Source organism: Ixodes scapularis, unplaced genomic scaffold, assembly GCF_016920785.2.
Source record: "Ixodes scapularis isolate PalLabHiFi unplaced genomic scaffold, ASM1692078v2 PGA_scaffold10__122_contigs__length_95168666, whole genome shotgun sequence".
Taxonomy (NCBI): domain Eukaryota; kingdom Metazoa; phylum Arthropoda; class Arachnida; order Ixodida; family Ixodidae; genus Ixodes; species Ixodes scapularis.
This window is the reverse complement of record NW_024609836.1, coordinates 10,878,709-10,894,279: the sequence shown is the minus strand read 5'-3', so window position 1 is coordinate 10,894,279 and position 15,571 is coordinate 10,878,709. Positions and strand designations below refer to the sequence as shown.

At 50.5% G+C, this 15,571-nt stretch overlaps 1 protein-coding gene across 1 annotated transcript in view; it reads right to left on the bottom strand.

Annotated features, from left to right (window-relative positions):
- Nucleotides 1-13,901, bottom strand: part of LOC8041629 (sprouty-related, EVH1 domain-containing protein 1) — a 78,020-nt gene extending 64,119 nt beyond the window's left edge. The window contains exon 1 of the mRNA XM_029981854.4: nucleotides 13,516-13,901. Coding sequence (XP_029837714.1) covers nucleotides 13,516-13,538 — 23 coding nt within the window. The 5' untranslated portion in view covers nucleotides 13,539-13,901. The remainder of the gene's footprint in view (nucleotides 1-13,515) is intronic.
- Between the last annotated feature and the right edge of the window lie 1,670 nt (nucleotides 13,902-15,571).

Here is a 15,571-nt window from a genome sequence, read left to right as displayed (position 1 = left end):
ACGATTTGCTTGATGTCAGCTTCTTCTCCCAATCGAATACGAGTAAAGGCTCATTCACACTGCCCCATTTTCTTACGTTAAGTTACGTTACGTATAAATCACCGAAACATTAGTGTCTCGAATGTCGCGTGATGTGTTTTCTCCTTGAACTGGTAGCCTCGCTTAATATGAAGCGCAGAGGTCCCGGTGACTTCAAAGTAGTATTTCGCGACGTAACGTAACCTAAGAAAATGGGGCAGTGTGAACCACCCTTAAAGGTCGACCAAGAAGTCACGCGGAACAGCGTCAGTGACAATTGCACGGGAACCAGTTAAATGTCCGTCGGCGAAAAAGAGTAGCAAAGCGTCGGGGGAGAGATTCCGCAACAACGGATCCGTGCGTAGCATTACGGATGTCCGCCGTGCACGCGCGCGCTTTTCCGTCTCGGCAACACAGGGACCGGGGCCTTGTCGTGCTGAAACGTGTTCCCTCCGATTTCCGCCCGATGACGTGAGAAAAGCGTCGCGCCCAGGCGGTGTATCGGAGCAGCGGTGCTGGCTGGGACAGACGCCTCTTCCGCTGCAGCTCGGTCTGCAGCCGCAGCAAAGCACACGGGAGTTGGGACGCCGCCACGACACTCGCGTTCGGACCTTCTACGCAACTCTCTTTGACACGAGAGAGGAACTTCGTTTTCTGGGAACATAAAGAACGCGTTCCCGGTACCGTACCTAGGACCTGGTCCTTTTTTTCCTACCGACGTTCTCCGCAACTGAACTCAGCCCGCCATATTCGAACAAAACAACCTCCCACCATTAAAAAACAAACAAAAAAGAAGAAAACTCGGCTACAAACCAGAGCAGGCACAAGATGCAGGGCGTTTGCGCAGCGCCTAAAGAGTTTCCTACCCTTTGAGTAACGTAAAGCAGCGGTCCCACTAATCGCGCATCGCACAAAAAAAGAAAGAAAAAAAGTCTCGGCTGACTTGTCGTTGGGCGAGTTGGTAGTGAGTACGCTAGCGTGCGCAGAGAGGGCGAATACGAAGAAGGAGTGAACAAGGAGTTCACTTGGAAAGTTGAGAAAGGAACACCGAAGGTAGGGCCCGTTGTGGGAGAAACGTCCGCACACAATGGCAGGCTTCTTCCTGTACACGAGGCAAACAAACGCTCTTCGGACATGCCCCAGGCTTTGGGAGGAAAACGGAAGCTGGGCTGATGTGCTCACATGCTCGTTTCAAAGTTACCGACGCTACGAGCTACCAAGGGGGTCTTTCCTGCGCACGATCGGTTCAGCGACGATAGAACGCGTACGGAAACACGACGAACCCCACGATGGGGCGCTTTCGACGACGCCCTCTGAATGGCCCGTCTGGATGTGAAGTCAAGTATGTTCTGTTTCACCGTAAAGGGGACCATGAAATGAATTTTGGGATACATCATTTCAGACTGAAACTGTATACTAATCCCATATCGCTTGGTGGGCCCCAAGAATAATTGGTAGAGAGTCGAAAGCGTCCATTTTCGGTTCCTTCCCTTCGAAAGCACTCCGCCTTTTGACCGCGATGCGTCCGCGCTGCCCCACACTCTAAAAAAAGCCCGTCCGTCTGCTTTCCCGCACAACACTTGGAGATCAAATCACCGCAACTTACGGAGAAAGCTCAGCGAATGACGATGCCGAAACAAACGTTGACCAAAAAACACAGACTGAGTACTGACATCAAGCAATGCAAGACATCACGCTTGCATTGATGTCACAACTAACTCAGACTGCGTTTTTTGGTCTAAACATATGTTTCGGCATCGTCATTCGCTGTGCTGCCTCCGTAAGTTGTGCTGATTGGCTCTCCAAGTGTTGTGCGGGAAAGCGGACGGACGGGCATTTATTAAAGTGCACGTCAGCCGAACCCGGCCCACGTACTGGACGCGAGCACTAGTCACTCCGACGGACTCGCGTTCGTGGCCAATGCGTAACGTGACGGCAGTAACAGGTAATCACTCGCCAACGGCAAATTCAATGGTGGTGCGCTTAAAAAGCACGCTGGAAGCTTCGAGTCATCGCACCCCTTACCGAAGCACGTCACGGCCACGATGATTTCTCATTTCACACTTGAGCTGAGGATGAAAGTTATAAAAAGTGAAGGTGAAAAATCGTAGCTCCGGCGGTATTTCGACCTACCGAAACTAAGCACATTTTCGGAATCTACCCGGGCTTTACGCTTCTCGCCGTGCTATTTATTACAATCTAAATTCAAAATTGCTATCGAGGAAACGGCCAATCAAGGTCATGCTAAACCTATGGCTAAACCTAACGCCATTAGATTAGCTCAGTTACGGAACTTCTCATAGACGCTGCATGCACGAGCAGTACCGCCTTCACTCACCACGACTCGCCTCCCGGCGTTTGACGCGCCACACGGCCGCTTTGGTAACTGCAGTGTATTCTATGGGATAGGTACGCTTCGAAGCGCAGCGTCTAGATGGCGCTCCACCGTGCCCTATGGAACACACAGTTGGTAAACGGAAATCTAGATGGCGTTTCGAACGACGAAAGGCAGACTGAAGTGAGCGAGGGGGGTACCCCCTTCCACGGGAGTTCCACAACTAAGGTACTCTAGTAACGTTGGCTAAATCCAACGTTCGAATTTTCTCGCGCTCTCAGCTTGGCTGACGTCGCGCATTGCATAACTTGCAAGTCGAGCGGGTAGTCTAAAAACGGGCGTAGGAAAAATATGGCCCCGGAATAAAAGGCCCTGGAAAGAATTGCCGCAAGCGGCAAGTAGGAAAGAATGGTGCCAAGACGTAGGGGAAAAAAAGTTTCCAGCGAACACATTTTGAAATAAAAAATAATACCCTCGCAAAGTTCTCACAGAACTGTAATTACGTTTTGGTTCTAATTTCTGTCTTCTTGTTCTTCAGAAGAAAAAAAAAAGAAAAAAAAGAGCAGGGAGATGTATTTTAACGCATTGACCTGAATATTCTAAGTCCACGCAGAAACGTTAGGATCGAATAGTAAGGTCGACTGCACGCAGGAAGTTCTCAACTGCTGTCACCTCAGTGGCGTACCCCGCACAGAGGTTCTTTAAACGGCGTTGCATTTCGACGAGCGCCGACCTGCTCCTCTTTTTGAGAGGAGCGCCGGCTGGCTGTCCTCGGCCATTTTTATCATTACGGCCCATTCCTCTGAGCGTAATCCGGCGAAGGACTTTCCTACTGCTGGATGTCTCATGGCTGTGGCCGACGATGCTTCCAAGCCTTCCATTCCACGTTTCATGCCGATGTGTCCAAATGCATCTTCCTTTTTATTTTTATTCTTTTTCCCATTATAAAAAAAAAAAAAAAAAAAAAAACGGCATTTTTTTTAGTAAGGAATTACTGTGTTGCGGGTAAATTTGTGAGATTACTACACCTCTAATTTCCAAATAAGTTCCGGGGGCCATTTTTTTCCCCAGAGCCTTTTTTTTTTTTTGGGGGGGGGGGGGGGGGGGGGAGTATTTATTTCGAGAATCTTCTTTCTGGAGATATCTTTATTGTTTTTCCGGTACCCTTATACTTTTGCTGGCGTGAGTTTCTCCGGCAATCATTCCACACCAACGTACTTTTTTTTCAAAGCCCCATATTACCACTTGTGACGCCACGCGTTCAGTATTGCCAGTAGAGCGTCTAACCCTGTCCGTACCAAACTTAAAAATGTAATAACTGCCCCCCCCCCCCCCACCCCAAAGATAATTGAGTCGTAATATGGATTGACTAGTTAAGATGTGACTATTAATGTGTTCAAACCAATGTCGAGGAGAATCGGTGACTATGCAAATCTAGTCGGAACCAACCAAGCGGAACAGAAAGTGCACCGTCACGAAGGTTGTCGTCTCTGAGCGTCGTGACGTTGCACTCTCGTCACTGCTTACGCCGGTCACGAAGTATGGCGGTGGTCTCCAGCCCCTGAGCGCGTGTTTGGCTGGAGCGGCCGAAATCCTACTATCCGCCCATTCATCGAACGGCCGCAGGAACTACTCCCCCTTTCCAGCGAAAGACCGCTTCCTGCCCAGTCCTTTCACGCCACACACCCTACCCCCTCCTCTCCAGCAAGTACACAACCGAGAGGGGGAGAGGGGGCAACACACGCGTTAGAGAGGGGATCCCCCCCCTTTTGGCCAACTTCCGCAGGAAGAAGCTATTTCCGCTCCCGGCTTGTTATTCTTCTCGCCCTCCCCCGCAGCAGCTGTTCTTCTCCCAAACGCTTCTCCACGTTCGGCCAGCTTCGGTAGCTTCGATAACGCGCGAGCGCCTCGCGATCGGGAATCCCACGGCCGACGGCCGATTCATCCGGCGCTCCCGGGGGACGCGACGAGAGCCGGAATCCAACGTGGACCGATCGCGAGCACCCAACCTCCTTCCGATCTGACCCAATCATACGCACGCCATTTCCATCATCGCCCCTTGGCGCGACACCGCATTTCTCTTCGAGCATGGACCAATCGCGAGCACCTATAGCTGTGCCTGTCCTCTTGTCCCTCCCCTTCTACGGGGATGATTATCGTCGCCCGATCCCCTTCCGGCCTGACCCAATCATACCTGTAGAGCCTCGGACGATATCGAAAAGGTCGGGCGAATGCGAGGCTTAAAAGACCCGCATCGAGGCTGGAACGGCCTTTTGGGTGGATTTGTCGCCGCCACCCGCTCGGCCGGCTCCCGCCGAGTTAAACCTGATTTCGCTCAAAACAGAAGCGTTCCTCGAAAAAAGGCAAAATCAAGCGTGGCTTCATGTTCTACGTCCGCGTCAGGAAGGTGTGTAGGTGTGTAAGCCTTCATCGTGAAGCCGATCATGCAGGAATCATATGGAGAGCGATTGTCACGGTATCACCCTCGCCGAAAGTTGCCGAGTAACTCGCAGCTTCGAAAAACGCAGGCCTAGTTCCGGGCAATTCCTTGTGCAGTGGAACGAAGGCGTGCACCGGGATCTTAAACGTGTTCATAATACCTAAACGCAGTTGTATTTTGAGTTTTATCATTCGCTGGGATCCTTCGCTTATTCGCCGTCGTCGGTTACCTCCGCGTTCCGGAGGATAGCAAACGTAGGTGCTGCGTTTACACGGACGCGACAGTCCAACTGAGAGAAGAGCCAACACACGCGCCCGGTGTTTTTCCTACCCAATCACAGTCGTCACAGCGTGTATGTGCGGCTCCTTTCAACGTGTACAGCGCATCGAATGAAGAGAGAACGACGACAGCCTAAAGGAGTTGCTTCAAGATGCCGGCACACTGGAACCGCAGCCCGTCGAGGAACAACTAACCCGATCGACGAACGTGGGGCGTCTTCACGGACAAAGCTGCAGGAAGCGGTTGCAGAAGTCCCCCCTCCAAACTTTTTTTCAAAGACGCACAATACGTTCGGGTCGTTCACACGGCGGCCACCACATCGGGTGGCAAACTCCCCTCATCAATAAGCGACGGGGACCGAAACGGAGCGCGTCATTGATCGAAGTAAGTAAACAAAACGAAGGCCGTGTCGGAAAGCTTTCGACGAGACCAGACATTAACGGGGGCAAAGGCAGAGCGATACTTAGCTCGACAAACATGCACCAAAGACGGTGGTACACTTTTTGGGCAGGGCGCGACACCAGGAACAAACAACGCCTTTCAATTGTTTTCTTTCTTGAGCAGCGTGACGCTCGTGGTCGGCTTCTCGAGTTCAGGATTCCCCCTGCACTTCTGTCAGTGACAGTTCTAAGCTGCGGGGGGAGCTATGCGTTCGCCCGATCAATCAACCGCTGGCTTGTTTTGCTCGACCACGCCCTCCGCGGAAACCTAATCGAGTGGCAAAAAAACAAAAGACAAAAATAAAAGGGACGAGTTCGGGTTTTTTTACACGACATGTGAACTAGTTGCGTCCAGCGCCTACGACATCAGGTCCACCGCAGAAGCGTGACGTCACAGGCGACGAGCACGCAGCTTCCAGTGCCCCGTCAGCTTAGGGATGTTATTAATAACAATGTACCAGATGCTCCAGCCGGACTTTACTGCCTTCGATATAACAACGTATCGGCACACGTGCAGCCTGTCGCCGAATATACTATTGAACAGACTTACGACAAACCCGGTTCTTAACCCGGGCCGAAGGGCGAACCTTCCGTTACGTATTCCCTTCAACCTCGAGCTGACAGTGCAGTGGAAGCTACGTATTCGCCGGACCAATTAATAGCCCGCTCATCACTTCGCCCCGCTCCCTGCACGTGCCGAGAGACACACGCGTGGCTGGTCCAACCTAGCTTCCGCCCACCGAGGTAGAGGGGCTTAGAGCGATAAGTTGGTATCCAATTCACCGGGCAAGGGTGACCCCCACTTGGCTGCCGCCATGTTGTACAATTTTGACCACTGGACACGTGACCGTACCAAAGACTCAGGCTTTTACGAAAAACTGAGCTGAAAATGCATTGCCATCGCTGTAAAAAAACATGACCAACTATTTTTCGATACTGTTAGCCCCAGAGATCAGTGTCTAGCACCGATAAAAAAAATAAAAAAAAAAATACACTGACCGCGGCTGACAGCATTTTAGCGGAGCCCTTGCGAAGCTCCCCGAGTTTTTATCGTAAAAGCACATTTTGGACTTCAAACGAACGAAACATAACTTATGCCGTCGGTACCGTTATTAAAAATCTATAGGCAAATTATCTGCGCGCGGTAGTTCATTAAAATCCAGAGGTAAAACTTAAGGTCACGTGTCTAGCGGTCAAAAAATGTGCAACCACAACTACAAAACATAACACGCTACTTAACCTCCTTCGTGCGCAGGAAGAATTAGAATAATAGCAAATCTCGCATGAAATGAGAATAGTGCTAATTATTTTCAGCAGTTAAGCATCCTAAATATATATTTACAAACTCAGACCCACGTGCCTTTACAGATCTGCTCTTCTCGCAAACAACACCTTCATAATTGATTTTTTTAAAATCTAAACGAGCATCTCACGAGCCATAATACACGACATGCAGAAATATAGTTTGTGCCGACATCTCGTACAACATATGGACATCAATCAACCAGACAGAATCAATATTACGCCATATATCAATATCATGCCATACCTGAAGTTGTAACAAAAAAGTCCCACATAATATCACTGCTTATTACGTTCACTACCACTCCCTAACAAATTTGAACCCACACGTTCTGGTTGACCACTGCTTCATTTTATTGTATGTGCGTAATTACGTTTTTTTGTTTTTTTTTTGAAAATGTGATTATGAACATGTCATCACTGTTTTCTTTCTGCCTCCACTCCCTGGAGAGGAAAGAAGGAAGTATTGTTATTATTATAAGTATTATTGGCAGTGGCCGGGTGAAGGTCACGTTCAGCTGTCAGTCTATAGCTCTAAGCCCCTGCTTCCAGCGTACTGTCAGCTTAGGGTTGAACGGATCCTAACGATAGGGAGTTGTAGTAGATCGTTTTTCTCCTCCGCTACTGTATCCGTGAAGAAAATAGGGAGTTTTCGTAGATCGTTTTCGCCGTCCCGCAAGGCCCTCCGCAACCCGCTACGATAGCGGGAACTCCACAGTCAAGGCTATCGGCGCGCAGGCGCAGTAGCAACTGCTTCGTTGCGGAACGCTTAGCGGAGGGGGCAGCGCGGTCTACGAAAACTCCCTAATATCTCGGCTCACTCCGTGAGAGGCAAATTCGGTCTCGCGGCGACCAAAATCGGACCACCGGCGGCTACCAGGCTATCCTCCCAAAAGAGAAGGAAACAAAACTGGAAACTGGTCGCGCACGCTACGAGCGAGCCTGTACACACACGCACGGCGGACTTTCTCGTGACCCGCTTATTTTCTTTTCCTGGAGAGCGGAGAAAACACTTCCCGCTTCATTCCTGTACATATACGCGCTCCCGGCTCTATTTTTTGTCCGAGCCCTTTTGTGGCGCGAGCGCTTTCACGAGCCCCCTTCCCCTTGGGGCGGACTATGCTCACGACGGACGGCGCACGCACGTCGTCAAAAACTGCGCGGAGCTATACTTCGTTCCAGGCTTAGGTCCAGATGCAGCGGGGGGATCGGTGGACCAGCTGGGAGCACGTGGAGCAAAAGCTCGCGCCGCAGACCCCACGGATCCAGGGTTCAATCCCCACTCCCGTTTCGATCTGGACGAGCATCGTACCGGCGTGCGGTCGTGTATCACAACTGCGTGGTGCACGTTAAAGACCCCCAGGCTGTTGTACTGCATTGGCTATGTTGCTCATATACAGCTGGGAGACTCGTCGCCCGTTGAGGCAGACCAAGTTCTAGGCTGCATAAACATACAACCCAATTTGTTTTCCAGACGCAGCCGCCGCTACACGCGCGAGTTCCAGGCTTTCAGCGTCCCTGCCAAGTACGCGCGCTCGTGCACTGCAAGCGCTGTTCAGCGACACGTGCTCGCGCTTGTGGCATCGGTAGAAAGTAGAAAACGGACTTTCTCGCGCTCGAGTCACTGAATGAGCTACGATTAGAGCATCGGCGCTCCTAGAGCCACTAAATGAGCTACGCCTGGAGCATCGGCACTCTGTTTCCCAACATTGTTGTGGGCGCCGCCATACTGGTGCTTGTGCAGAGCAGACGCAACTGCCGATCGTCATGATTCAAAAGTGAGACTTCCTCGACATTAGTTTCGGCATTAGGAAGCTCATGTAATCTTGCTTTGTTCTGTCGCGAACTGTTAAAGATTTTGTGGAGGACGGAAAAGCGTTTCCTGTGATTCCACATAACTGGCAACCATGATTTTTAGCCGCAATATGGCCAAGTGTCGTTACTTTGAAGCGTAGCCTATTTAGTGTCACTGGGGCACTCCGTTGCCCGATCTGGTAGTGGACGCCGCCATCTTGGTGCTTCGAGCAGAGCAGACGAAACTGTCGAGCGTCACAACTCAAAAATGCAACTCGCTCAGCTTTCGGCACGGTGGTAGGAAGCTCACGTGATATCGTTTTGCTCGGTCGCGAACTGTTCTAACATTTCTGGAAGACAGAAAAAAACATTTCCTGGCGATTTGAGATAAAGCTTTCGGGTAACTGGCAACCATGATTTCAAGCACCAAGGCGACTAAAGTTTAGTTACTTCCAATGCGCAGCACCTTTAGTGCCATCTATCTCGAACCGGTCTCTGCTTCAGATCCGGGGACGCCGACCTTGCGTTTCCTCCGTGCCTGTAAGGGGCCATTCTCTAAACTGCTGTCCCACTAACTGCTTCCGAGTGACGACACGTTAATCATTCGCGTGACGCTCTTCCTTTACAAGGTTTACGTTACAGGAAAATGGCAGAAGCAACGCAGTGTTTCCCTAAGCTGTGGGTCGCGACCCTCTAACAATAGCTTCAGCGGAGGGTCGCAAAGCGGCTCGAAAACTTGAAAAATAAAGGGGTGCTTCTCCGCGGCGGTGTCGATTGAAGAACAGGCGGCAGCTCAACATCGCAGCGGAACTGAGATTTGCGATGTCACAACTCCGCCATCATTCAAAAAAAAAAAAAAAAGAATTGCTTAAACCAGCTCATTTTAGTCATTAATAGCACAGCTAAACCTGCTGTCATGCTTTCTGTTTCTCTTTGCGATGCTTTCCGTTCCGAAGACAGCTTCAGGCGGCCGCCATTATTTGCTCGCCTTCACAAGCGACTAAAGGCCTGTTCACACATGCAGCGGAACGCTACAAGCATAGCGCCTACCTCGCGCTAAGCGCGTGCTGACGGGAGCGTTCACCAGCTTTGTATCGCACCGTCAAAACTGTTGTTCATGGCAGATGATAAGTAGCTGACGGCGCGTGAGGAGCGCTACATCAGCGCTTCGCTGCATGTGAGAACCGGCTTTAACATGTGCGTGCTGTGGGCTGTAGCAGATCCCACGCTCTGTTGTGCATCTGGAAACATCGGAATAGTGCACATTCTCGCGGGCAACTTCCTGTGGCTTCTTCACCTCCGACTTGCTTCGCCCCCTCGTGTACTCGGAGCGCCCAGACAAAGCACGGTGGAAGGCATGCAGCGCGTGCAAAGACACGCCCTGCTGGGTTGGGCAGCAATGTTCAAAAGGCGAACGTCGTGCAAATTTGCCAAAGGTTCGAAGTTCGGCGAATTTGTCGACCTTTCGGGTTCGACGAAAATTCGCTATGTCCCTTCAACAACAGTGTTCACAGACCCGATTATTTTGTAACTTTAGCGAGCACCGGATTCATCCCCACATATCGCGCCGCCAAAACGTTACCACGACGTATGCGTAAAAAAAGAAGCAAAACTATGGCGAAATAGAAAAAGAAAAAAAGAAGACAAACGACCGAAGGCAATAAATCACACACGAAACCAAGCACGGCCGGAAGTTCTGGCCGCTCTATTTAGCAGACGACGACAGACGACCCAAACGACAGAAGCAGACGACACACAACTGTCGGCCCTTCTCACACACGTCGTCGTTCATTCCCTGCTTCGCCAGCCTTTCTTCCGCCTCCTCAAATCGCGAAACGATTAAACTTTTCCGCCATCAGCGCTATTTGTTCTCGGCGAAACTAGCGGAAGTCGGAACGAGGCAGATCATGCGACGAGCAGCCGGCGGCAATCCCATCGTTCGTGACGTTTACTACTACGGCAGCCGTCACCTCCTCGCCCTCTCACAAAAGCCGCCTCCTAGCATTTTTTTTTCCTGCCCCTACCCCAAGGCTGACGGCTGCCACACACACACTCCCACTCTCTCTCAACTTTACGCACACCGTCCATTCCCGCTGATTCTAGGAGCACGACGTGAATGAAGAAAGCAGACGACAAGCCGCCGCCATTTTGTGGTTCGTGAACCGTTTGCTTTTACTCCGTAACTCATTTCCCGCGCGTGCCTAAACTGACACCATGTACAAAACGGAAACATTATGAACAGAAAAAGAGACAACCTATTGTGATAATGTGGTCGAACCAACGAATTTGGCGGAAATATCAATTGGACAAACGCCAAGACAACTTTTGTTGTTGTTTCGTTTTTGAAGACATTCCGGTCTTCAAAATCAACCTGGAGTTTCTTGAAATGGTGCATCGAATCGTAAGCTAAAATGAATAACACACACACACACAACGAGCCGCAATCTGTGTGTTTGCTTTACCGGAAACAATTAATGTTCGTGGACCTGTTTCATCTGGAGCAAGTCGCCCCTTTTGACGCTGTCACCCACCAAAACGGATGAAAAAAAAAAAGTATTACAAAACGAATATTTATCGATGAGAAACCTATGCACGTGGTGCGTGCTTCTTTTTCTGGGGCTACTTTTGGACTACCGAGAAGAGACGCATAGACACAAGAGCCGGGTACCACTGCTACAGTTAGTGACAATTGTAGGGTGACAAAAAACAAAACAGGATCGATCGAAAATGGGCCTTAAAAATCGGCGCCTGAACGTAGCAATCTACGCTTTTCGTCAGAAGTGTATTTTTTCAGGTCGGTTTTTCATGTAAAATTACAAAGCGTAGCCTCTTTCTGTAAAAAATGGGCAAAAAACTTGCCAAGGTCATCGGCGGGCCGCGAAGCAGACGACGAAGTCGAGTGGGGGGCGCGTTTGGCGCAAGTACTGATAGATGGCGCTACATCCGGTGCACTAAAATCAAGTTATATATATATTTTTTTCTTGCAATGTACAAAAACCTGAAATTAAAAAAAAAAAAAAAAAAAAAAAAAAAAAACGCCGTTGCACTACGACGGCGTTTTTGTTGCCGACAGATTTCACCTGCGTGTCATCCGATTTCTTTCTCTGGTTGGCCCCATCTTCCGTCGCTGCTGCCGACGCCATCTATCAATGCGTGTGCCAAACGCGCCCTGCCACTCCACTCGGTCGTCTGCGTCGCCGTCCGCAGTTGACCCTGGCGAGTTTGTTTTGCCCTAGTCTTGTTTTACAGAAGAGGGCCCTACGCTTTCGAATTTTACATTTAAAAACCGACCTGTGAAATACACCTTTGACGAAAGGTTTCGATTGCTACGTGCAGGTGCCGATTTTTACAGCCCGTTTTAGAGCGAGATATTTACCATAGAGACCGAAAATAGTCTCGCGGTTCAAGCATTAAAAAAAAAAAAAAAAACATTATTATTTGTGGTCACAAGGAGAAGTGATACCGTCCACTTCGCTTTCATATAATTCGTCTTTAAATATTATAAATAGAACTTCGCCAACAAGATTAAAAAAAAAAAAAAAAAGATTAGCGCCAGAGCGCGCGAAAAATCGAAGCATCTACAAAATATTTTAGGGTCACATGACATAGCAAATAGTAATATCAACGTAGCGTTTTGTCATGCAGCATCAAAGAGAAACACGTTAACGAAAAAAACGTTAAATACAAAAAGAAACATTAGAAAAGCGAATACCTACACAGGAGCATTCGCTCACACAAAGGATGAGAGACACGCTCAAGATCAAACGAACAGGCAAACAAAACAAAAACGTGAAACAGACGTAAGAAACTTGGATCAAACACTTGAGGAGTCTCGGCGCGTACGAAAAGACTCGAGAGATAATCTTTCGTGTTATTTTTCACACGAGCTCGGACGACGCAGCTACTACCCTACGCGCAGAATGCTGCCTACAAACACGCGCACAAACAAAAATAATAATAAAAAAAAACCTCCTTGGGGAGCTTGCTTAGGAGGAGGAGGTCGACGGTCATCACACCGGAAACGACTCGAGATTCACACGCACGTGCGTACGCGAGGAGGGGACAATGCGGACGCATTAAAATGGAATAATAATAATAGCGATAAGAAAAGAAGAAACGGCTGTCCGGTGGGCGCACATGGAAAAGCGCCGACGGAACCGACGCGCGCGCGACGGCGTCGATTCCAAACACAGGAGGGGCGGTCGCTGGTGGGGAGGACCGCGGCTGCCCCTGCTTCGTTCTCGACGCAGTACGTACGTCGGGCGTTCTCGAAGGGCATTCCTCGACGGCGAATTCGGTGCCCCGCCCGCACGTCGGACTCCTCGGTGCCTCGCGAACGAGAGCCGGACACGAAGCCCGGGGTTTCAGAGTCTTCCCAAAAGAACGAGGGTGAAGTCGGGGACGGGCGGCGACGAACGCGAAAGCGTCGAGATCGGGCGGTCGCTAGGCCTAACACAACTCCCCGTGCGTGTGTCTGTGGATGCGATCGAAGAACGAGCGCGAGCGGCGGCTTTTGGGGGGGAAAAGAATAAAGGAGGACCGTCCGCGCCGTTTCTCACGCCGCGCCCGTTTCGTGTGTGTTTCGGCGTGTCGTTGGAGCTCGTGAAGACTTTTTTTTTTTCTTCTTTAGAAAACTTACGATAATGAGACGGACTGCGAGAAAAGGCCGTTTCCGGTCGACTCGACAAGATAAGAGAGAAGGATAAATAATAAAGAAAAAAAATAGCCAATAAAAGAGACTCAAAAAGAGGGCTGTCCGTCGTCCAAAAGGAAACGAGGTAAAAAAAACAAAAAAAACGGTGGTAGTCGGCTAAGCGCGAGATTTCGGAGTTCCTCCCTTTTCGTTTTTTTTTTTTTTTTTTTTGATGGGAGAAGGGAAGTTTTTTTTTCTCAGACGGAGTACTCACTCGTGAAAGCTAGCTTCTGTCATGTTCCCTCCGCTGGCGTGTCATGTTGGGGCCGCTGACGGGTCCACGAACACTTAATCCTCAGGTGTAGAGTGCCCGCGACGCCAGCAGCGGCACGACGACGGTCCTCTTCCAGCACAACATTGGGCACCAGCGGCCGCGTCGGCGCCGTTCGCACGTCCCGGACGGCGTCAACCACCCACGACGGTCACCGCCGCGATCACAAAGCCCCTGCTCGCACACACTTCATCGTCGCAGCCCGCCTCGAACGGCGGCCGTCGGCGGAGGCGGCAACACACAAGCGACGACGACCTCGCGACGACGCGCGCTCCTCCGACGCACGGGTGGAAATGCGGGACGGGCGCCCCGGTGCATCTTGGGAAGGCGAGAACCTCGCCGCCTCACACCCCTCCGGTCGCGTCCTGCCTCCGCGCGAGCCGAGGCGTCCGCGAAAGAGTGCGCGGCGTTTTGGGGCATTTCTCCGCGATGAAAGCGGCCAGCTAACGAGAGTTTTCTATTTCTGAAGTCTCCGAATGCTCGTGGATCTCGCTGGGGCTAACGCTAGGTCGCACGCGCGTGCGTAGTTATGTTATCTGTGGGCAGAGGCTGGCTCTGAGTTTTTTTCCGAATTGCGTTCGGGATGAGAGGGGGAGGATGGGGGGCGGATGTAACGGCACATTTGGGTAAAGTACCAAAAACTAACAAGTATCGCACGATTGAAATGCAGTGCTGGCTTCGTGCCTTGGCCCTGGTTGAGGGGTTGCGTTTGCACCGATGTTGACTAAACATTGGGAAACGCTTCTAAGGGAAGCTCACGACGTGGGGATTCGTCGTCTGGTCGAGGGAATCCGCAGGTGAAGGTTTCGCGATTTCCATCGTGTCCGCTTCTCGGTGGAAGACTTTACTTGCGTAACCCATATGTCTAGTTTCTGTGTTCGTATTTGAGCCTTATACATCCGCTTTACGGGAAACTCTGCTGGCAGCGCTCTCAAAATTAGCCGGAACCCGTAGTGAGAGTAGCGGCGTCCACGAACGCGATATTCGGGTGGCTCTGTTGGTTTCTGCAGAAAAATCATAAAGTTCTTCTTTTTTAATATTGGAAACCTCGTTACACTCAAGTCTCACGGCGAAGGAGGTGTACCAACCGTATCAGCCGCTTCCTCAAGGTGTTTGCCCGGGTTTGAGCACCGCATAACAAGGCTCGCCGGTAAACGTTGACGACGAGATGTCAACATTCCAATGAACGAGGTCCACATCGGATGTTCACCTTTCCCTATGATCACACTGCTAACACATCGTAAAAAAAGAAAATAACAACGACTGTCTGAGGCCTATGTCTTCTTTCCATGACAGTCCTTTCACATTGATCGTGCATGCAAAATATGTATGAGGTAAAGGTGCTTCGAAGATAGCGGAGGCGTGTGCGCAGGTAATTCCGCCATTATGTTTACAGCGAATGCCGTCATGCCTCTCGTGTGTCGTACGAACAACGTGACTCTGACCTAAGAATTTTTCGGTCGGGACACGGAAAGCTGGCGCGTACGTGGGATGTCCTCGTTTGCCGTGAAGATGATATGCTCTCTGCGGAAACCCGACGAGCACATCCTCGTGAGAACTGCCGTTGCTGCCAGCTTTTCTTTTTTCTTTTTTTACGTGATTTCGTTGTAGGATAAAACAAAGACCTCGACTGCTATCCGCTCACATTTAAAAATGTGTGGAAGGATTCATCTTTAATTTGTCACTGTTCGCGAAATTGTAGAGGGAGGTGGTTTCATCGCGTGTCTAGGTTTTGACGATTGGGCTAGTTGGTCCTTCATATTAGCGGAAAACGAACAGCGCAAGGACAAGGACAGAGTAGAAGGCGGTAGACACACACAGCGCTGAAGCCAGCACCCGGGAACGGCATACAGCACCAGCAGTTATGCCACCAGGACACTCGAGTCCACGGATAAACACTGAATAGGGCCCAATGGCTATAATTGCTGGTGCTGTATGCCGTTGCCGGGTGCTGGCTTCAGCGCTGTGTGTGTCTACCGCCTTCTACTCTGTCCTTGTC